At 40.1% G+C, this 24730-nt stretch overlaps 1 protein-coding gene across 1 annotated transcript in view; it reads left to right on the plus strand.

Moving 5' to 3' along the window:
* The window catches only part of lrp8 (low density lipoprotein receptor-related protein 8, apolipoprotein e receptor), a 152192-nt gene extending 127892 nt beyond the window's left edge, over positions 1 to 24300 (plus strand). Inside the window, exons 11-18 of the mRNA XM_054602128.1 lie at positions 2722 to 2946; positions 3854 to 3972; positions 5297 to 5436; positions 11476 to 11617; positions 14357 to 14509; positions 16194 to 16586; positions 20304 to 20372; positions 23362 to 24300. Of these exons, the coding sequence (XP_054458103.1) occupies positions 2722 to 2946; positions 3854 to 3972; positions 5297 to 5436; positions 11476 to 11617; positions 14357 to 14509; positions 16194 to 16586; positions 20304 to 20372; positions 23362 to 23645 (1525 nt within the window). The 3' untranslated portion in view covers positions 23646 to 24300. The remainder of the gene's footprint in view (positions 1 to 2721; positions 2947 to 3853; positions 3973 to 5296; positions 5437 to 11475; positions 11618 to 14356; positions 14510 to 16193; positions 16587 to 20303; positions 20373 to 23361) is intronic.
* The last annotated feature ends 430 nt before the right edge of the window (positions 24301 to 24730 follow it).

Raw genomic sequence — 24730 nt, forward strand, 5'->3', positions numbered from 1 at the left:
CATCCATCTGGTCTGCTTCAACTTGTCATGATTCTGGTAGTGAGACAGGTACACCTGGGGGCTGTGTGTGTGTGTGTGTGTGTGTGTGTGTGTGTGTGTGTGTGTGTGTGTGTGTGTGTGTGTGTGTGTGTGTGTGTGTGTGTGTGTGTGTGTGTGTGTGTGTGTGTGTGTGTGTGTGTGTGTGTGTGTGTTTCATCCCTATGGCTGGCAGGTAGTGGGAGGGGCTTTCTATCATCTCAGCTGAGCCATATGCTCTCTCTAATTTCACTGCCTCAATAATCACCACCATTACTCATCTGCATACGCACACACATACATCAGCCACTTCCACACGAACACAGAGATTTACTCAAGGGCTTCTGACAGAGAAAGGACAAATGAACTCATTCATGATGATGAACTCGTCTTTGGAAGCAGCAAAATAAACACACACACTAAGACACTTTACATAGCCAGCAACAAGTGGATTCGTACAGCTGAATCTTGGTTGTTCTTGGTTATGTTTGCCTCCCTTTCATCCTTTGAAAAAATAGATATTTTTGCTTCTTAAGGACTGTAATTAGTTCCAAAGCTCTCAGTATACCTAAGTACCTTCAAGATAATCTGCTGCTTCTTTAGATTGTTCATAGATTTAATTCCATGGCCTTCTTAAAGACACAATGCAACAGCCATGTTACAAGATCTAAAAGGGCATTTACAGTTTTCCACCCTTTTCCTCTATTCACCCTTCCTGGTTCCAGAGCTTAAAATTGCCGTCCCAAATTTCTGATTTGTTTAGAGATTGGCATAGGTCTGGTGCTCATTGACAATTTCAAGGTTGACAATTGACCAATCAGAGCTTTGTCGGCAGGATTAAGAATGGTGAAGACGTCTTCTTCCATTCTGCAGCCAACTTGCTACCAAGATACATTCATGAAAGATAGCAAAAGAAAAGTGGCAAGAAAAATAGTGAGAAGCATGGATGACAGTGATGCGGCGGTTCAGGTTGACAGAAATGACAAACTTCGAAATCATAGTATCTTTGTGAAGAACATTGTGCTTAATTCTCTTAGCAAATGCTGCAGCCGCTTCTGAGTTGACTGTGGGTATTCCTTGCTCATCTTAATTACTTTGTTTCCTATATATAATGTGTCATGAATGCTTTGCTGTTTCAAATAGCTGCACACCTTGAATCTTAATGCTACAGACGTGATTGATCGCACCTCTTACCCAAGCATTACTTACTTTCCAGTGCAGTACTTTTTCTTTTGATAAGGAGCATTTTAGCGAATAGAAATAGCTGTGTATTTAAAAGTGATTCATCCTCATTGTCCCTCACTGTGACGGTGTGGTTTTCCAGACTAATTCATAGTGATTAGCAAGCTACGGGTCGATGACTTGCTTACTCCTCCCTGTGATGGAGATGTCTGTTGCAAACAATAATATAGCCAATTAAAGATGCAATCTGCTCAGTGTCTCTGACTCATCTGTCCCTGCCTTTTATTTTCTTACTCCAGTCTGCCCTCTATTCATCCCTCTGACCTGTTCGTCCCAGTTTATCTGAGTTACTGTAACTAAAAACAAGGATGTTATAAATAATACAATACTCATTATATAAATTATTATATTCGATGCATGATATGCATGACCTAGCGTACAAGAATCTGTACGCTAGGTCAAAAAGAGATTATGATGTGATTATTATATTGAACAAGGAATGTCATTGACTATTAGTTGTAATACAAATATGAATAAATAGACCATTGTTGCACCATTAACAATTGGGATTTCATCCACGTCCAGCTTGCTCCAGACCTCATTTTAATTTTTTTGTGTGGGAGACAGGTGTTGGGTCCATGTTATTAACCCTGGGACACAAGAGTAACGCTTCAGATTATCCATCACAAGATGGCAGCAGGCTAACTTTACTCCCCCCACCCCCCACAGATGAAGATGTCTGCGGTGGAAAACAGTAACACAGCCAATTAACAACGCAAGCTGCTTCCAAGTCCCTCACTCATCCATCTCCACCTCATCTTTCGCTCCAACTACCTCACCAGCCTTTAGTTAAGCTGCACCTCCCTTTTGTACTTCTCGTCTATATTATGGCACGGTTTTTCCAAAATGTGACTACAGGGTATAAAATGGGACATTGCATTTCCCAACCTTCTAACAAAGTTGTCTGATATTGTCTTGTTTTATATCCCTGTATTTATGCAGTGAAGATAATTACGTGCTATACATCTGAGGATGTTGAGGAAGTAAGGAAAATGAAGATGCATAAATGGGGACAGAAGATTGGAAATGGAAAAATGGACAGCAAGAGGAAAATGGAGTGCGATTGAGAAGACAAGAGACAGAAAGACACAGAGGGAGAGACGGCCAAAAACTGATAAAGAGGCAGAGAGTTTTTTGTTAGCTGCTGATGGAAAAAAGTCAGACTATTTCTCCCTGGGAGGTGATGTTTTGTGGGAGGCCTGGGTTTTGCTTTGGAGGTGTGAGGTTTGAGTGCCCCTGACATGGCCTTATCTAGAGTAAAGAACGCGTTTTCCCCACCATGTGCAACTAGGTATCCAAGGGGCGTAGTACACTCAAGTCTTTCCTCACAAGAAAATGAGACTAGCATTGACAGACGTCTAGCAAAGTGCAACTAGTGCCTTTTTTCCGCTTGTTTCTAAATTATTGGATATTTTATGATATCCACATCGCTGACTGACACCGATCTTTTCTACCATTCAACAGTGCTTACATCAACAAGGCCAGTGACTCATCGCAGCAGCTGACTCTCATCGACTCGCTCCACTCCCCCGAGGGCCTGGCCGTCGACTGGGTCCACAAGAATATCTACTGGACCGACTCTGGCAACAAGAGCATCTCGGTTGCCACAGCAGACGGCAGGAAGAGAAAAGTGCTGATAGCCACCGAGTTGAGCGAGCCGCGGGCCATTGCAGTCGATCCACACCAAGGGTAAATGGGATAAGTTTGAGGGTGGGGGGATTTGGGATGAAAGGACAAATCGTAAGGAGATTGCAAAGGAGTTGAGGGAAAGGGTATGGAAAGATGGAGGCTGCGGGAGTGAGAGTTGGCTAGACAAGCCTTTTACCACACCGCACCAACAGTATTTGTAGTGCTGCACCCATCTCTTGGATTAGGCAGCTTAAAAATGATTGGGAGATACGACATGACTCCTGTCTACTCTATCTGCCTCTTTCTCTTTGTCTCCGATGCTTTGAGTTCCCAAAAGGACTCCTTTCACAACTCTACAAAGCTTAACTGCTGTATAATGAAAAGCATGCAAATAATAATAATAATAATAATAATCAATCCTTTATTAGTCCCACAATGGGGAAATTATTTCTCTGCATTTAACCCATCCCGGAGGAGCAGTGGGCTGCAATGAAGCGCCCGGGAGCAACTTGGGGTTAGGTGTCTTGCTCAAGGACACCTCGGCATGTTGCCGGTAGAGGGGTTTGAACCACCTACCTCATGTGCCACAGCCGCCCCAAATGAAGCCTAGCTTTACACATATACACAGACTCACACACCAAAGTGGTCCAAGTTTCCAGTAGCAGCAGTTTTGAACAGTATCAACTATCTTTTAATGTCTCAAGGCCTGTTTAAGAAGTTAAATTTGATTTGTAGAGAAAATGAGATAGAGACTAAGACACGGACATTGTCTGATAGAGTACACTAGATTTATTCGTATATTAGTTGTCTTCTATAAATTGACTATGACATTGCACATTTCATCCATTTACTGATTCGTATATTAGTTGTCTTCTATAAATTGACTATGACATTGCACATTTCATCCATTTACTGAATTGTAGCCATTTATCTCTAACTGGTTGGTACTGAATTTGTCTTTCCGCAGGTTTATGTACTGGTCAGACTGGGGAGGTCAGGCCAAAATTGAGAAGGCTGGAATGAATGGAGTGGACCGACAAGTTCTGGTGTCCGAACACATCGAGTGGCCCAATGGAATCACACTGGGTAAGAAGGGACAGAAAACATTCAACTTTTACCATGCAAGGCACATTGGAGAAGGCAGAAAAAAACTTAAGATGATACAGGGAAGGTAAAATCAATCCACTCTGAGAGCAGCTTTATAAACGTAGTTATAATGCTGATATTGCTTTTGGAGAGAGAGGAAGAAAAGAAAGAGACGACCACAGAGGTGGAGAGAGGGAAAGAGGCAAACAGCATGGGCTTAGAGAAGAAAACAGTCCGGGGGTGCTGCAACCCGTAAGTAGCTCTTATTGTTATAGCTCAGTTTGTGTCTGGCTCTCATCAATCAAGCCAGCGAACACGGGCCGAATTAATAAGCCAGACGCTCTGTGCCGTCAATACCTCCCATCATCCCTTTCATCTCCCTCCACGGCACCAGCCAATTTCTCTCAGCTGCCCTTGCCTGAGGAGAAAGAGAGTCTCGCAGTTGCCACACTCTGTGGAATTGAGGTGTCACTACATCTGTATGAAAACAAATTATTTTTTAGAGTAGGGCAAATGAGAGAGTTGGCCAGACCGCTGTGAAAGAAGGGGCGGATTATTTTCCCTCGGTGCTTGATTTCATACAGAGCAGCGAACAAAACAGTTGATTGTCTGAGTCAGGAGAGGTGAAGTTGTGAATGAAAAAAGATGTGCTTTTTTCTGTTCTTTTTAGATGATAATGTTGAATCTGATCTTTTGTTTAAGTTTAGTCAGCTGACTTGCCTATTGCACTATATGTAATAATAATAATAGTTTAATAGGTAACTAATAATATAAAACGATTGCTTTTTTAAAGTAAAAAATGTTGGACTTCCTTATTTCCAGTATTGTGCCAATCTGGATTGTAACTAGTGTTTTCCAAAAGAAGATTTTTCTGCTCAAGTTTCACCTGAGCTTAAACGGATGAACTTATTGAAAACAATTGAATACTTTTAAAAAAGAACAGCGAGAAGGTTTTATTTTGATTTAATCAGTTTCATGTTAACCACCTGTCCTACAGACAAGCATTGGGGACCAATACATGGTGATAGAATTTTAAAAAAACGCAAAGTGTTCCTTTTACGCAAGTCCAGCAAAACTAATCAATTTGCTCAAGGGTACGTATATTTTCCCCCGCAAAGAAGTCAACCGGCAATATTACAATCACATCTGTGTTCTCTCAGTGCAGGGCCTCACGTCAAAGAAGATTGATGGTGTTGCTACTGAGCCATTACATTCATATACCTCTCACCCTAGGCCTTTTCTCATGGAATGACCTCTCTCACTCCATCTCTCCCTCCTTGGTCTTGTTCTCTCTCTCTCTCCTCCTCCTCCTCCATCTTCTCAGACTTGTCTAACAGGCGTCTCTACTGGGTGGACTCCAAGCTGCACCTGCTGTCGAGTGTTGATCTGAATGGGGACAACCGCAAAGTGCTGCTGTCCTCCCATCAACACCTGGGACACCCCTTCGCCCTCAGTGTGTTCGAGGTACAGAAAACAGCCACAGAATTGGTCCAACCAATTGTAGCTTTTAATTAACAGAATGCTTGTTATTCGTTTGCAAATGAAGTAAAGATTACCACATCATGTTTTAACAAATCTTCCCATTAACTACAGAAAGCTTACATTGCACTGCTTTTCAGTCTTTCACATTCTCCAGAGCACAACAGATGTCTAACTTGGTGTCCTTCCTTCGAGGTAGCTGTTGCTTCAATGTTGCTTTTAGTTCATCCGGCATGTTGTGAAATGCAAATCAGAGTCTGACTGCACTCTTGCAAAGGTCTAACCTTTTTTTTTATTAATAAAGGTTCTCCTAATCAGCGAAATATCCAGTCTTTGGTATTATAGGTTTCCACCAGCAGTCTAACATTTTAGCATTTGAAATATACAGGAGCACAACTAAGGTATGTGCCTTAAAAAATATATACATTTTTATATAATATATATCAAAAATAATATATATTATATATTAATGCCGTCCTGCTTCTGTTTTTCATGATGTTTGTTAATCCAAGAAAATATCAGGCTAGTAAAAGTAATTAATAATATAAACAATGAATAAATAACTGCAACAAATTTTCGAAATGGTTTCATTGCTTGAACAGCATAAATGAAGCTAAGCACAATATTTAAACAAAACAAGGGAATGCTAACCTGAAAAATGCAGCATAAATATATATTTATTTTCAAATTTCCCACTATCTGACCCCATTGTCTGCAAACACTTGGCAGTTTTTGTCGGAGGTCTCTCCCTGAAATGCAAACAAGATGCTTACGTCTTTATTTGACCTCCAAAGGTAGATAGATAAGAGGTATTTCCTTACTTATCTCTCCTTTATAGGTGAAACTCCTCATATCTTGTTTTGTTGATTCCCATCTTGGCAGTGTATTTTTATATTCTTTTGCTGAGCCAAATGTAAGCATTGGTTTATTAGTTTTTGCAGTTATTTTTAATTGTTTTTACCTTGTCTGAGGGAATGACTGAGAACAAATGGGAGCTGTAGATGTTTTAGTAGCAAGATAAACACAGAAGGAGTCATCTTTTCAAGGATGAGCAGTGTAGAGTCACAATAGAGTACTGCAATCGATGAAAATAATTTGGGTTTATTTATTGAAGCAGGACTGAGTCAGTCTGTTAGAGCCCGTCAAGTATAGATGATGTGGAAGGTGAAAAAGAGAAGCAGGAGAGCAGAGCAGTGCGAGGAGGAGGATGAGGAGAAAGAGGGAGTTAAAATGCTATCGGTAGGAAGTGCTCTCTCCATTCCTCTCTTTGCTGCACACGCTGAGATGATGAGAAGCAACGGGAAGAGAGGACATCCATCATGTCCAGCTGAGTGTGGCTGCATGTGCGCAAGGATATGTGTGTATGTGTTAAAAAAGAGGAAGAAAACCAATGTTTCGGGCAGGCTGTGAAAGTTCATCCCTGGAGATTAATAGCCATCAGCTCCTCTGGTCTTTGTTCTGTTGTGGTTATGATACAGAACAAATTAAAAACCCTTTATCAGTGAAGCAGTTTTGTCCTGGTCCCAACAGACCGATAATGGGAAGTTTGTTTCTTTGGAGTTTCGGGTTGTGAACTGAAACACTGCACCTTATTTGTCCATGTAATTTAGTTTGTGTCGTATCTGTGAAATGATCCTCAATGGAGCTCTTTTGATTCAAGGTCTGGGTCTGCGTTAGACTGCTTACCGCATTTATTGACATGAGGATGATGATGTAATGAAAAATGGTTCTATCGTTTCAGCCAATTTTGACCACATTCTGACTGAGAAAGGTAGAAGTAAACGAGTAGGTGCATACATACTTTTGACTTTTTGTTCATTGTAGACAGAAGTTTTCAGGCATCCTTGTGCTGCTGACTAGAGCTGCAATGATGATTAAATCACCTCTCAAAGGCATTCCTCTTCAATACATACACACCCATACAGTAGCTGAGCAAGTGAAAGATATGAGGTTTCACAAATGTGAGTTTTAAAGTGAGTTTTATGTCTGCACAGCCCTTCATGTTGTTGAATGATACACAGTGAGTGTCAAATTCATTCCACTTGAGCATATCATCTGCAAACTTCACTTTAATTAGGATGTACTAAAGTTTCTTAACACCGCAGAGGAAAGACACAGGGTTCCTGTATCAAAGTTTGAACACCGCACCACCAAAATCACACTCATACAAACCCCTTCCAGTCTGTATCCACCCCCTGCCTCAACACCAAGCCCTGAGGACATGTAGATTGCAGAGGCATGCAGAGAGAGATGTTTTCTTTTTTGGGGGGCTTATCATTGCATTACTTTCATTACTTTTTATCCCCTCGTAGAGGAGAAGATGAGATCAGTTTGGTAGTCGAAATAAACACAGTGAAGCAAGAAAGAAAAACAGTGGTTCAAGTTTGTCCTTTTACAATAAACTCAACACGATTTAATCACATTTCAAAGGCCCTGTACACCCACACAGGTGTTTTCTTTTTCTGTATTTGATTAGACCTCTGCTGAGGTTGAAAGTGGGTGGAGCTATACTGGGAATTATACAACTTTACCAAACTCAATTGTCCTTCCATTACAACAAAACTAAAGTGAAGTTCGAGCCAAAAAGTGGCATTTGCTCATACATGGAAAATAGGTGGGGCCAGAAACTTTGAGACGTGATGACTACTCGGAAGACTTGTTGAAGCTAACGGTTAGCTTGCTAGCTGACTAGGCTAGGCTAGCACTAGTCGTCACAATAGCATTTTATTCACCAGTGTACGGTTTACCAGTTCTTTTGATAAAAAGTTACTCTAGAGGGAAGATATAAGTCTCCAAACTAGCAAACTTGCTTACAGCCAGTTGGCAAACTCATATGCTAAATTCACACAGTTTATTTAAAAGCTGTATTTGTACCATCAATTAATGTCTCATAACTCCCAGAAACCCATTCCACTTTTGTGGAACAGTTTTTCCTCCGTCACTGTAGATTAAATAAAAGTGAATTTTTGCTACATGGCTAATTAGCTTCGACGCATGAATTTGTCTGTCAAAGTTCATCAAAGCTAATTTCGCCTCCCTGAGTGGATTCTTTTATTGTGGCGATTCTATTGAAATTAATTGTTTTCAGATTTCATCATTTTAATCTTCTTTAATTCATCAGTCACACAGGAATCAATTAAATAAACGACAGTTGAAGTGAATATTGAGACTGAAGCGTGCGTGACCAAAGTTTTAACAAAATAGTGAGGAAAATGTCAGTCAAGTCCGGATAAGAGGTTTAATCAGCTCAAATAACTGGAAACACCTGTGTGGGTGTACCATGAGTGTGAAAAGGCTTTAATACTCGTCTGCAGCTTACTGGAGATTAACAAAAAATGTTTCCTAACATCAAGTGATTCCAACACCATGCCTACATTATTTTTTCATGACTTGGGCTGATACAACAAAGAAATACAAATCAAACCCAAACGATCAAAGGCTGCAAAAGTTGAGTGGGTTGGCTTTGTGCGAGCTTTCACTTCTAGTATCCTGGCATGACATCTAAGTATGAGGGAAGCACCAGAAGAGCATCAGGCAGATGTGTCAGTCAAAAAGGGCCCAGCATTTGTCAGGAGGTTCTTCTGGGACAAAATCATGACAAAATCATCAAGGGCTGTTCTCCCCTCGACCCTGTGATCACTTCATTTAGATGTAGTCCCATCTCCAGACACAGACGGCTCGGACTGAAGTGATGCAATAACGTGTTCTGGAGAGCTTTTGCGTGTGCATGTGTCTAAGTTCTGTGTGTGGAAGATTCACCTTGATCTTACAATGAAGAGCAATGACCTTCTCAGGTATTGCATTGCAGTTTGAAGGTTTTGATGTGAGAAAAAGTGTCGGTTCGGTGACTGACAGTAGAGAAATTGAAAGAGAAAAAACCGAGGCAGAGACTGACAGAGACCGAGACGTCCACAGAGACAGAAAGGCAAAGGGAGAGATGGAATGATAGATTTGAGTATTGTTTTATCAACATGGCTGATATTTGTCTTTCATTGTTTCAGCACTACTGTCATATAAGTAAAGGTTATCTGAATCTGAGTGAGGGGGAGATGGAGCGATAGAGAGCTCAGTGAAAGATGGAAAAGGAGAAGGTGAGAGAAATGTCAAGTCCGCTGATAACCAAGCACAAATGGAGAGTGTGGATTACAGCACAGTCATACACAAATACATTTATGCACCCACCAGACAAATCTGTGGTTGGACCCCAAGGTCGTTGCCCTTTAAAAATACCAGATAACTGTTAACACAACCTTAGCATGATGACCATATGAACCATCATTGCTGTTTCAACTTTCTGTCTCACACTCACCTCCTGAATTGTCTCTTCATAATTATTTTTTTTCCCCTTCCTGTGATCTCAACGCCTGTGTGTTTTCTCATGCTCTCATTTTATTGAGTTTTTCTTAATTGATGCGTGTCTGCTTAGATGGAGAAGTCTGCAGTTGCCATGGAAACCAAGTGCCATTACCGCTTGTGCAGCGTATTCTGTTATAATGTAGTGTCACTAAAGAGAATTGGGAGGAGGTGTAAGAGAGAGCAAGAGAAATCCAACAGCAAAGCTAAAGTGAAAGATGATAGAGTGATCTCACGGGTCAGGGCTGGCAGTATTTATTCCTCTATTTACAAAGAAACAGCTCAAGGGACTTTAACAATAGGGAGAAACAGTAAGGTGTACATCTACCGGGCCAGTATTCATCATGGATGTTTTCTAGTGTTGTAGCTGTTTAATGCCAGGTTATTGCATTATCAGCAACAGGTCCCTGTACCTACTACTGTACATATGTCTTTAAAATTAGTGTTTTCTGATATCCCTGTGGTACATGGGTGACTGATTTTATGCAGCAATACAGAGGTATAGAAAAGCTCAACATTATGTAAGTGCCCATTCAAGGTTCACCACAAAAGGAGTCTGGATTTCTTCCGGCACAGACACAGGTCTGCAATGCTAAACTTGGGCGCCATTGTCGTATTAAAACACTTTCAATAACCCCTAACATGTTAAAAATAGACATTTATAAATATATTCTGTACTCGGGGTAAACAAACTGTAATTCAAGTAATGAACAAAATCCTTGCGTGTAGTACAGCTGCTACGTCACAGCACAAGTGTCCAGTCAGAGCATAGTATGTAAATAACATACCCAGTGCAACACAAACACACAGCTATTGATTCACGAGAGGTTAGAGACGGCCTTTACTTTGTAGAGCTGGGCTGTGAACCATTTTTTTATGTAATTAACACAAAGGGTATTGCCGCTTCTGTGTTCTTCATGTGACGCACACTGACCGATGAACCGTTCTTCCAAAACACAACTACATTTATCCACCATATGCTGAAAGGTTATTTTGACTTCACTGTAAATCATCCCAAAAGATGCCAACTATTGGCAATCAGTTATGATTATGATTAAAAATTACAAATAACGAATACCGCCTCTGCTTTCTTCATTAGTTGAAATTCCACATCAGTGCTGTATGCCTGTAACTTTATCAGAGGAAATGTTTTGTTTTCATCAAAACAATTATAATCACTTATCACCATCTTTAATTATTAGCTCTCACAATGCATGAGGGGTACTACATTTTGACAAAAAGTATTGCCGAGAGTATTATTTGCTAAGCATTAATTGATTGTCAGGATTGAGTGCTGGATGCTGTGTCAGAAAATACAGTTAAAACTGCTCACTCATATAGCGCAACATTACTTATTCAGTCCGTTTAAACTTCCTTGATTAAAATTCAATGTTTTCACCCTACTTCAATAAATTATGTTTTAGTCTTCAATTTGCCTTCAATTAAAATTTAATAAAAGTTACCACAGGCATAGAACATTTCCTTAAAATGAGTCTCCTCTGTCAAGTAAATTGTAAATCCACATCCCTAAATATAATAAAATGTTGTCACTGACGAATAGACTAGACTTTCTTTTGAAACTTGATCCTTTATTCTTTCATGTTCATGAATTAAGGAGAGTAAATAATTCTGTGGCTAAAATGTATGTTCTTCTTTTTGTTTTTTATCCAGGATCGCATATATTGGACAGACTTGGAGGATGAAGCAATATACAGTGCCAACCGACTGACGGGACATGATGTGGCAAAGGTGGCAGAGCACCTGAACAACCCCCTGGACCTGGTGGTGTTTCATGAGCAGAGGCAGCCCAAGGGTAAGACATGCAGCAACATGATTTGATATTTTATGGGGTTTTTTTTAGTTTCTACGGTGGTAACTGATAACATGAGGAGCTAAAGATGACATCAGGGGCTCTGATCATACTTGCTCATACTAGAATTTGGAGACCTCACATATTTCCCAGCGAGCTACATCAAACGTCACCCTGAGCAGAAGTGTAATCAAACAGAATAAGTTAAAATACCTGTGTGTGAATGATAGCTCAGTGTTGGTAAGTTGACTATGATTACTTTAACAAACAACAAAATATAACCAAAAATAAAAAGTCTTTCAACCTTGCACTTCCTAGCTGAAATAATAAACAAGTAACCTGAGATGTGTGATAAGATTGATGTGTGTGCTGTGCGTGTCAAATGTTGTGTTTTGATGTAGTAGTGCAAAGTGTTCAAATGAACACTTTAGCATATCTGTGTGTTTGTTTGTGTGTGTGTTTGTGTGTATTTGACAGTGTGTACAAGCAATTTGCTTGCGGGAGTCTGTGTTTTCATGCTTTGTCTTCTTCCCTCATTCAGAACTCAAAACAGTCTCGTCTGAATGCCGTGAGGAGCTAATTGCATTCTCTCATCAATAAATCAAGTGTTCTGCTCAAACAAATAACACAGAATTAAAGGAACAGTGTGTAGGAATTAGGTGGGGGCTTATTGGCATATATCAAATAAAATATTCATAACTTTGTTTTAATCAGTGTATAATCATCCCAAACAAAGAATCGTTATGTTTTCCTCAGCTTAGAAAAAGCAATTCATTTCTGCTTAGGGCTCTGTCTGCAGTCTCAGCCACCGCCGCTATGTTTGCACAAGCAAAGCACGCATGATCGACCAAAAACTTTCTGCTGGCTGAGACAAAGAACCCAGGTGGACAAAAGACAAAGCACAGGAGGAAAGACTGATACTGTCTGATGTCTGTGTTCTTTTTTTTATTTTATAGACATTTTTCATTTGTTTCCAGTGAGATATTAATTACTTTATATATTGACTTGACTGTTGCTGCTCTAGAAACAATATTTAGTTATGTCTAAATTATAACTTCTAATCATGTTCTTAATTCATTTGTTTTTTAAACTCTTTATATAAAAAGAAAATGGAGTCTTGTATAAGAACCGAGTATTGAGTATTGATATAACCCTAGATGCCACTAAAACTTACATACTGTCCCTTTAAGTTGGTTTTTTTTTTCAAAATGACAACAAACGCAAGACATAAAACTCACCAGGCCTTTCTAGGCTAAAGAAGAAGATAAACTGAATGAACTGTAGCTGCCTTGTGAAGATTCTAGTCGTACTGATAAGTGAAATACTCAATACAATTTGACCTTAAGTGAGTCAATTTGTGATGTCTCTTTGTTTCACTGTTTTATCTTTCTCTCTTGCTTTTCATATCATTTTCTGTCAGAAAATACGTTCATCTAAACAAAACCCCAAATGGGATTTTTTATTTTTTTATCCGTCCAGCTGTGCTTTGAAGCCTAGTTTATTTATGTTTGTTCTTATTCTGGACCTAAGGGAGGCAGTGGAGATATTGCAAATTCAGAATGACATAATTTTGCAAAGTTGTATCTCACTCTCTTTATTGTCTTCTACATATTTTTCCTCTACACTCTGTCCTTATAACCCTCCTTGTCATATTATTTCATTTATTTTTCTATTGTTTTCATTTCTCTCCCTTCCTTCTCTTGGATTTGTTTCCTGTTTCCACCCTCCTCATCCACCTTTCTGCCCCTTTTTTCCCTCAGCATAGAATTTAAATGAGTAGTCATAATGTGTCATGGCATTTCAAAGACTTGCTTTTACCCAAAGAGCCTCATTTCGTTTTAATTATGAAGGCACGAAGTGAAGATATTCAGAGTTTCATTTAGACAGCTGTTCATACGACATACTTGATATGTTGAGATATCGTACACCGAGCACAAACCTATTCCCAGTTTATTAGAATCTCACTGTGTGTCATGAGTGATGTTGCTGCTTCCCCCTGATGGCTGAGGATTCCTCTGATGCGCTGCTCTTTACAACTACGCACAAGTCAGGAGGCAGAACCGACCGCGACTTGACCTATTTCTGGTTCTTCCCCACATGACAAGAGCAGCAATATTTTTCCATAATGCTGAGTCTCGGGTTGGGAAAATACATGTAAATTTTTCATTTGAGTGCAGAGATTGAAAAAAATAATGTTTAGACATTACTGCCTTAACCTACACATCTCTTTACTGGGCCTGAAAAAATGTTAGGTGCCTAAATAACACTGCAAAATGTGGTCCCAGTATCTATTTCATGTTCTTAATCAGTATGATACACAATAAGGTTAATAGGTAGTACGTAGTACAAGTGTATTTTGACTGATTAGACACTTACTGCTTAAAATCAGGTCACAATTACTTTGATGCTTTTGATGCTGACAGAAATTGGGCCTTTATCTTAGCCTTAGCCTTTTTCTCTAAACCAGTCTACATTACATGTAAACCTATGTGCATCAACCCGGAGTTGACATGGGACTTCAGTTTACAGAACATTTGGAGAAAACACCAAATGATTATAAAATGTTGTTATTGGCCGTTTTCAATGCACAGTTTTCAATAGAGATATAAGACTGCAAATATGTAAAGCAAAATGATATATTTTTTACATTTATTTCATCTATTTGTCAGGAAAAATGAAGAAACTCAGATTCCCCCAAATTCTTTTTAATCCTTTATTTTATTTCTGCTTGTGTCCCTCAAGCTCCAGATACTTGCAACATGGGCAGTCTGCCTAACGGGGGCTGTGAATACCTCTGTCTGAAGGCCCCGCAGATCACAGACCACTCTCCCAAGTACACCTGTGCCTGTCCTGATGGCATGGAGCTGGGACCCGACATGAGGCGCTGTGCTATAGGTAAGTCGGTCACACTCTGAAACCCGCACTTAATTAAAGGGATTGTGCTGAGGAATGTCACGTGAAGTCTACATTGCTGCAATCACAGTGACATGATGGAGTGCCATGTAGATATTAAACTGGTTTCTCTCTCTCAACACTGCTAAGAGGAGTCCAACACATAATTAAATGTTAATAACTTTCTTTAAATACATCTTTACCCTTAAACTCAGTAATTTGGTGGTATCCAACCTTATTCATGGATGGCAAAAAAATGTCCATGCCATTACAGGCTGAAGGAAATGCTAGTAGGTTATTTTTTTGGTCTTGTAGGATGAATTGAATCTTGGGATGTAATTTCAAATGTGATTTAAGTTCTGCTCTCACCACAGCTAGACCAAGACCAACCCATTTCTTTATAGGTTTCATTTCTCGAGCTGTAGCTTTCCATACTGGTATTCCCATGTTTGTCTTCACCCCGAAGTGTAAAATTTGATGAGATCTACCGAATATATATTTTTTTTATTGTCAGTAAAATACACAGTAAATGCAAAATATATAACATACAAAAACAAATATCAAAAGGGTATTGTTGCTATCGGGGAATTTGAAGCTTTTATATGCATACCCATTCATATTTATATTGGACTTAAATCATATTAGAACAGGCTCCTATAACATAACTATAACAGCTTTTATCCAAATCCAGCATACAACAATGCAGAACATCATACATCTTACTGTCCTATTGTATTAATTATGATTGATTCAATAGCCAAAGAGAATTTGATACTTGTGCTTAATGTAATGCTATCTTTGGACGCTGGCCAAGTATTCTCCCTGCTTACCTGTGTTCCCCAGAACACCTCCATTATTTCACCGAAATAATATAGTCCCCAGCCTGTACAGTCACCACATTTATGAAGTTGTTGTCCTTAATAGACCTGCACTGTTTTGAATTTCATGTTTGAACAGGTGCAGAGAAAGAGAGATGATGATGTATGTAGGCCACCATTCAGGGAATCCCTCTGAGAAAGGACAGGAGAGAGAACATGGCTATTGAGTGTGCAGAGAGCAAGAGAGAGAGAGAGACAATGTTTGCACTAACAATTTTTGGACTTCCTAATGCAGTACAAATGTTTCTGCTGAGCTCTTATTAAATTTGGATAAGATGCCCCCTTTTTTATTTTGTTCTTCTTTTTCTCTGCTTTATTTCTCTGTCTATTTTGGAGCAAATCCTTATCAGTTTTGCAGCTACCATAAAACCTTCTGAAATGTATTTGGATAAGCCCTTTTAAATCACTATCACAAATCTTTATAATGTCATTTGGTTGTCAAATGACACAAATAGAAGGGTATCAATGGGGACCTGTGCATATGTGTCATCATATCATACCATTCACCTGCTACAGAGTTTATCAATACTGTCCCTATTTAATACATAAATACAAATATGACTTTTTAAAAAGATGGTTAAAGGGGAAGTGATACCTTCCCCGTCTACTACAAAGCAGGGGTTCATTAGCCATATTAGCTATAGAGCCACAATTTAATATTTAAATTTCAACAGAATCACATGGTTGCTGTGTATTGAAGTACCAAGCCAAAATACTACAATTCTTGTTGTCGACATACTTGCCAGCTGTAAACATCCTCAAGTAATAACCCAACTCCTTACGATCATTGTCCTGTTTCTCTTATGCAGTTCGACCCAGAGGAACCACAACAGCTGCTCCAACCACCATCACCACCACCACAACTCCCACTACAAAAACTACAACAACCACAACAACTGGCACAACTGTTACCACCACCTCAGCTCTCCCTTCCACCACCACCACCTCAACCACAAGCTCCACTACCACCTCTGCTGCTACGACACTCAGGCATATAACCAGACGCCTGACGACACCTGCCGCTCCTAAGACCCCCAGAAGAACCTCTACAGAGCCGCCTCGGACCCCCACTACCATTAGTACAGAGATGACCAGTTTCAGCAGCACACGTCAGACGTCCACATCCACACACACACCCCTGTTGGGCCCCGGGGCCCCCAACAGCATTCAGAGAGAGAGCAATGCCAACCTCTCCCACAGAGGTAAGGATCATGGTGAGCAGGGTTTGTGCATAAGAATGTGAGTGTGTTTGAAGTGTATGTATGGATACAGTGTGTGTGTGTTCTTGCGTGATTGCAATGCTCCACTGCCACCACTACTGCTACCACCTGCCATTAAAACAGCAGGGAGCTGAAAACCACTACTTACATCAGTGTTCGTCCTCTCTCTGGGTTCGCTTCCCCCTTCGTTTCTGTGTCTGACCATCTGTCGCCCTACTGTGCATCCTTTTTCCATCTCCGCTTTTCCCTCTCAACACACATACACACTATACTCGCATCTCTCTGTCTGCTTGTTGTCGGTCCCCCATGAGCAGTGTGTAACAGAGCTGTCAGAGCTAACAAACGACAGTCCCCTCCATTCTCACCTCATACCTCTCATAACTCATCCTCACTTTCTGACAGCCTCTCTCACTCTCTTTGTCTTTTTCTTTCTCTTTGTTTTTCTCTCTGCTCCTCTCTTTCATACTCGCTTTCTAAGACTGGCAGTGTTCCTGGTTCTTGCACCAATTCCAGCTTTCCGGGCCTCAAAAAAAAAAAAAAAAAAAAAAAAACACTTTACAATTTGTAGGCCCATTCAAATAATGACAGCAGATTATAGAAAACAGAAACAATGCTTTACAAAACCACGCTAAGACTTAAATTGTATTTGGAAGTGGAGAAGAATCCTTGATAGATATAGCGAAATATTTTAGTTTAATCATTCTGAACTTTGCTATATAGACATCAACATGATATAGTGGTAACTGTCAAACTGCAGGCACAGCTAATTGTCCTCAAGTCATTTTTCCTTATAACAGTAGAAAATAACAAAAATCTAAAAAATGATTGATAAAAAGTGTCTAGAAATGGGGATGTGTGCATTTCTTTTTGTATATTCTTCTTGCTGCAATGCCTTTTGCATCACTCTTTTCAGAGTAAAATGAAAAACTAACAGTAAAACAACTTCCAAAATTGACTGATTCATACTAACCCACTCAATAAGAACCTTTAGCTAATGCCTTACACTTGAGTGGCATAGCCTAATGCTCAGCGGATAATTAAAGATGGAATAGAAGAAGTAAAGGAAGATTGGTGGCAAGTGAGAAAGATTGCAAGCTGCTTAGATTTGAAAACATTGCATTTACATCAGAGACATTTCTCATTATATTGAGGAACCAGGAGAGCAAGGAGTGAGATTGAAAAAGCTAGACAGAGGGAAAAGAGAAAGGAAGTGTGATGAAAGTGGTGTTTAGAGTTGGAGGAAGAGTTGGAGACATAGGGAGGATGGGGAACTGAATGACATAAAGAGTGAGAAGTAAAAACTAATTATGTCAAATGAGAAGGTACATTGAGAGGCAATAAGGAGGCCTTAGAGAAAAAAGAATGAACAGAGCACTTACAGGAACATGACCATCCAGCACTTGAACAGGGAGGATGGGAGTTATAGAATGACACACGGTTGGGAGGTAAAACAGCATTAAGATGGGATGGAGAAGAGGCAGGAGAGAAAGTGATTTTCTGGGACTTAAAGAGAATGGCTGCCACAGCTAGTCTCACCACTTTGGGGGCCTGGTTTTTTCAGAGCTACTAAGAAGCGAGTTTCCTCTAGTCTCTGAAGTTGTCAGCCTCCTCACCACACCACAAGTGCTCCAGATGAGAGGTGGAGCAGACACGGATGAGAAAATGGGGCATGAGCAAGACGCATCTCCAAACCCACGGGCCATGTGTAATAATTTTCAACTCAGTGCACACTGTCAAGTGTGCTGGCATCAGCTGTTACACATGTGCGGCGCTGCAGCTGGCATGGTGGAGCGGGGAAGAACCAGGAGTTTCAGGAATAAAATATAAACCACAGCTGGTACACAAAGGCCAAATGCATCTATGCTCTTACAAATTTTAACTTTTACTCTTGATGCCAGTATTCATCAATCTTTCTGCTGCATTGGACAAGACTACAAAATGCTATCTCCCTGTTAAAAGGGATAGGTGCTCATGTGAACACTGAAACAGGTTTTCCTTGCAGTTCCTATTGGAACTAAGGAGATCCCTTCTTAATGTGCTGTCAATGTAAGCAGACAAAATCCACAGTCCTCATTCTGTGCAAAAAATGCATCCCGAGCTTTATCTGAAGTTAATAAAATGCTTCAACAGTCTGAGACAAATCAAGTGAGTATTTTTCAAAGTTTTAATTAGCAAATTCCCTGTTTGTGTTACCATCCCTCCACCGCAGCTCAGCATGAAAACATTGTCTGTAGAAACACAATAATTTAATTTGAACAACTCAGACTTCTGAAGCTCCATATTAGCTTCAAATGAACTCGGTATACATTTTTGCACAGAGCACTTGGAATGTGGATATAGTTACCAATCACTTACATGTACATTGTAGGAAAACATTTAAATGGGCAGTATTAACAGGAGGAACCTTTGATGGCTATCATGTTTGAGGGCAAACATGAAATTTGAAATGCAATAAACTTGCAAGACATTCACAACCATAACAATCTTGTATCAAGGTATGACAAGCAATGTATGCAATTAATATTTAGATTATTATATATATTATTATACTTTATCTTTTATCTTTATCTGTTATCTAGTTTACCTACACAATTTGATTGGGTAATATTTAAAGGAGTAATATATAGGGATATAAATGGGGACATTTTTATAGAGGCAAACAGTAAATTCTTTTTTAACTTAAAATCCCTCCAGCAATAATAGTCTTAATGAAATTGAGACTTTTTTTCTTTCTTTTTTTAATCTTTCTCACTTTCTCTCTCTTTGCCATCAATTTCCAACACTGCTTCTTTTATAACTGCTGCTTTAATAAGATTATATTAATCCACCTTTTAGAGTCTTGGGACCCATTGGATGTCACTCATACTTTAAGAAAAGCCCAATCCACTTCTGCTGACTCAGGACTCTGACGGTCCACTGCTCACTCGGAAGTCGAATCACCTGTTGTGCCTCTTGATGTTACTGTGTGTGTGTGTGTGCGTGTGTGTGTGTGTGTGTGTGTGTGTGTGTGTGTGTGTGTGCGTGTGTGCATTCATCTAAATGCAGTTTAATCCTCTAATTGTTTGCATTTATGAGAGAAAAGTATCTCATAATTGTATGTCCCATCCGTAACATCCCATCTGTAACTTTTCCGTGCATACAGCTACACAGAGTCTCTTTCTAAATGAGCCAATCAGTATGCAGGGACAGCGCCGGGCTCTTCCTTGGAAATCTTCCTCACTAGACTTCATTAAAGCCATCTGATCACACTTTGGCTAATGGCTAGCCTGCTGCTAATGGGAGGGTTGGGACCAGGATTAATGTCACGCTGCTCACCGACCTGTTGGGGTCGAGAGCTGAAGGGGAGTAGGGATACAAGGCGTGGCTAGGATAAATCAATACTGTGTTGCATTGTGACATAAAATGAAGATGTATTTTAGTTTTCGTAAAGATTCTGATGCCTTACTGCCTTGAATTTCATTTGTCTTGTCTTGTATTGAAATGCATCTCATTGCATTTTATTTACACATGCTGTTTTTAAAAAAGAGCAGTCAGCAGTCCAAAAATCAGATTGAATCTCTCCCCTTATAGTATGCAAATACTTTTTTTCCAGCATGATGCTTCAAACTTGTATTTCTCTCTAGCAATGCCTTTTAGGAAGCGTGTTGGGAAACGCAACTTTTTGCTCAGTTTTATTTCTCTTTCTCTTCTTCATCTCAGCGGCGAGCGATCACTACCTCATAGGTAACAACATCACTGTAGCTGTTCTTGGGATAGTCATTCCTATCGGTGAGTAGTCTTTTCTTCTTCGCTGTGTTGCCTTTGCTTTCTGCCTGCCTGCTTCTCCCTCCTCGCTTCTTCGTCTCTGCTTGTCGCTCAAGTCCTGCATGTTGAGTGTGAAAGTGTAATTTTATTTTGTCAGGCTACATGTGTGTGTGACTGGGTTTGTTTGTGAGTTTATACTCTGTGATAAAAATATGTATATTTCAGATTTAACAGCAACAATTTGTGTCATGTTGAACATGTAAGTCATGTGTCAGTCTCAGCTGATGTTGGCGCACAAAGTTACAATTTAGTAACTGAGAAATTGTAGTGGGCTGTACGATTATCCAACAATAGCCTCCTGGCCTACGGCTAGAAAAAGCCATTATGGGCCAGTAAGCTTGTCAGCGAGCAATGGCCAAGCCTTTGTAATGTGCACATTATGTCATTTATAATGAGATCTGAGCAAATGGGAAATTCAGTTCATGTTTTGTCATCACATTTGACCAGCTGTTATAACATTAAGCTCATGTTCCCACTCTGATCATACAGTATGCTCACACTACAATCAGTCCACCTATTTGACTGACCCAGTGGACTGACAGCGGGTAACACGGTTGCTGGAATCCGATTGTGAATAGGAGGAAAAGTGGCATAATGCGTTAAATGTGTTTTTGTCTTGGTAGTAGTGGAAATGTGGACCTGGGAAATAACATTATTGTCGATGAAGGGTAGAAGAGACACTATTAGGCCACCATACTACGATACAACTAATATAAGAGAATGCAATTTCTTACAATCAAACCAGCTTAGTAAAGCCAATATATTCTATTAATTTAAATGTTAATCTCATTTTATGGAAATATGTAATATTTCATGCATAACCTAACCGAGAAATCCGCTGAATGTGCAAATGACCTCAAAGTAGCAGCATATGTCCCTAATTGAGATCTCTTTCATCCCTAATATTGAATACTTTGATAAATTATGTTAGCTCCAAAACATTGTAAAGCTAATTTTTTTTTTCTCTTTTCAGTCGCGATGATTGAGATATCAGCTCATTAAAACAACCCCCGGAGACTGTTAACCCTTTCCACTCCATTTCTCATTCTGTCCTTGCAGCCATAAATCCCCCCATTCTGCGTTTTTTTTGGCAGCTTTGAAACGTTAATTATTGTTGGAGGTCCACAAGGGCTGGATTTCTGCACCCCAGTTCTCCGCTCACATCCGTTAATGCACCACGCCCACCCACAGCTCCGCAAGGGGTAACGGCCCAACAATGATTATCGGTATTTAGCCAAAGTCAGGCTGTTATGCTTCTCCCTAATTAGAGTGAATTTTTTCTAAATGAGACAAAAGCTGTTTTATGGTTTTTTTTAAACCAGTGAGCATTTAGAGAAGAACAAAGGAGAATCTGGGGTTTCCAGCCCAGTCACACAGGGATCTCAAGTGCCTATCCAACAAAAGAGCAATTAGATGAGGCTTCCACAGGGGACGCAGACAAATCTACGGATGTGGGCATACACACACAAAGACACACCCACACACACACTTGTTTTATCGCTCCTCATTGACACATCTCTGGTTTGGCTGTTGGTTTCTGCACAGACATAGACTCATACATTAAGTACACACACAAGCACACACACACACACAGGTACTTAAAGGCAGCTAGGCAGTCATGCTAATATGGTAATGAGAGGAGAGAGACAGAGTCTATCTCAAAAACCCTCCAATTCCCCTTTACCTCTCATCCTCTTCCCCTTTCCATTCTTGCTTCATTACCCCACCCCAAAACACCAGAGTCAGGCAGTCTGCAGGCTAGTGCAAAAATATAAATCATAGTCTAACGGTAGTCCAAGAATAATGCGGTGTTGAAAGTTAAGTAACCTTGCAGGGCTTTGATTTTTGAATTGAAAAAAAAAACAGAAAACCCCCCCAGAATTACTTGCCTCAGGACCTGAATACTACAAGGTTCAATGGTGATTCAGTTATTGTGTATGCATGTAGTTGTGTGTGTGGATGTGTGGTGTGTGATGGTGCATGCAGGCATTCATTGTTGCGAATTGTGCATGTGCATTCATGTTTTGTTTTTGATCATTATGTAAGATTGAGACTTAATAGGAATGCAATGGAATGTATGGATACAATATGAAGGCTCATTGTTTTCAGCTTTTACCAGTTACCACCTGAAAATTATCTGGGTTTTTGTATTTAAATAGCAGATGGATATACAGGGTTTCCCACATCCAAGGTGGTAATCCTGTCTCCTCTTGTTATCAATTCATTTTTTTATAAGAATGCCTAAGCATGGCTACACCTATTAAATATATGGCATTTGCTGTGTCAAATCCCCCTTTCGCTCCTCACTGAAGGGTGGCGTTCTATTTCAGACACAACACTCTCCTATTTTAGCAGAGGTGGTCTTTTTTCCTGGCTTGGTGGCCAACCTCCAATGTAAAACACAAGGATTTTATGTCCTCTGCAAGAAGATGCTGATCACAGCAGTTTAGCAACAGTAATTAAAGTTGACTTGTGACAAGCAAAGTTTCGCACATTCTCTGCATATAAAAGAGTGAACAGTCTTTCTGTGTACTTTGAGGGCCTTAAATTAATTACAAACAAAATGAAATAACTACAAAAGTGTTTGTGCTGTAAATGGTATCCTTTATAGTCCTGGTTTTAATTACATGTTTAAAAATGTTTTTTAACAAAATGAACACAAATTAATTCCTAGATTACAGTGTGTGGGAGTCCACCATTTTTTTTCCTCTTGATTTATTCCCCTAGGAATCTGTTTTACAGGTGTTCATTAGATTATATACAACTTTGATTAAAAAAAAAAAAAGGCAGATAATAATGAGCCCTCAGTACAGAACTGAAAGTGTGTGACGTGTGTTTGAATGTGTGATTGCTTAAAGCGCTGCTCTGTGTCCCCTGGGCTGTGTTAACGCTCCCGCCGTGTGTTGTTGTTGTTGTGTGTGTTAAACACATGCAGTCCCTATCCTTGCCACAGTGGTCATCGGATTGCTCTGCACCGGCGGATACCTGGTTTGGCGCAACTGGCGGCGCAAGAACACCAAGAGCATGAACTTCGACAACCCGGTTTACCGCAAAACCACGGAGGATGACGACGACGAAATCCACATCGGGCGACACAGCGAGTCCATCGGTCACGTGTATCCTGCAGTGAGTGGCAGCCACAGTCAGCCATTCATAGCGCTTCCTCTAGGGAGCGGTGTCACAGACAGCAACTCTCACTGGTACTCGGGGGCACCGATGCTCTCCAGCAGCAAATGAGAGGAGCTGCAGAGGAAAGGAAGGAGTTTGGATTATTTGGGGGGAATGGGAGGATGAGCAGGGGTTTGTAAAAGCCTGTTTGTTCTACATGTAGGCCTGGTGGAAAGAAAGAACAGGCTTGCACACACCCACATTCTCACACATCGTTATTGCATTGATCACTGAAAACACCAATCTTACATACATATATAGGCCCTTCACAAGTTCATTATGTTCATAATTATTTCACCTACATGACCATAATCATACAGTACATACGTTTATCACCATCACATCTTTGTTGCCAACCAGCCGTCCCATCTACTTGTACATTGTGTCCGTATGTCTGGTTATTGAAGTGTTTGTTCTGTTACTGGGCGACATGTTTCTTATGAGGCCACGGTTTCCTGACAAAACTCCTTACACAGACGCATATCATCCTTGTTTACAGAAGCAGCTGATGCAAAAAAATCTAATTCCTCAACATGGTCACTAGGCAACAGAAAAAATGTGCCGCAAGGTAGCATCCTTGTCAGAGAGGAATTTTGTGGATGTTTCTTTATGTGTGCTGCTAAACATGATGACAAAGGGTCATTCAGATATTAGAGGGGCATTGAGACCTAAATGATTATTGCTGTCTTGATGCAGTGCAGCTTTATGAATAAAAGATGCATGACGGGGGGCCTCTGCAGTGGCGTTTTATTTTATAAGAATACAATTATTTTTAGTGTTGGGTGAGGAGAAAAAGAGGACTAGCTTTATAGTCACCTCAGACAGCTGACTGAAAGGACAGCAGAGCACTGGACTTGACCATTCTCCAAATAAATTGGATTTTAGAGAGGATAGTAACATCATGACATTGCCCTTACAGTAAGTTGATATTATTTGTAGTTACAGTTTGAATAAGACATGGAGCTCAACAAAGGGAGCACAAATCAGAACACAGGACAGTCCAAAATAATTTATCTAGCACTGTTTTGGGTCTTCAGTTCAGTTGCAGAAACCATGAATCTCCACATTTCATGTGTTTCAGACTACAGTGCTGATTTCCCATTGGTGCAGACACATTTTTGAGAATCTCTCAAAGCTGCATTTTCTTGAAACTA

Source organism: Anoplopoma fimbria, chromosome 8 (genome assembly GCF_027596085.1).
Source record: "Anoplopoma fimbria isolate UVic2021 breed Golden Eagle Sablefish chromosome 8, Afim_UVic_2022, whole genome shotgun sequence".
NCBI classification, from domain to species: domain Eukaryota; kingdom Metazoa; phylum Chordata; class Actinopteri; order Perciformes; family Anoplopomatidae; genus Anoplopoma; species Anoplopoma fimbria.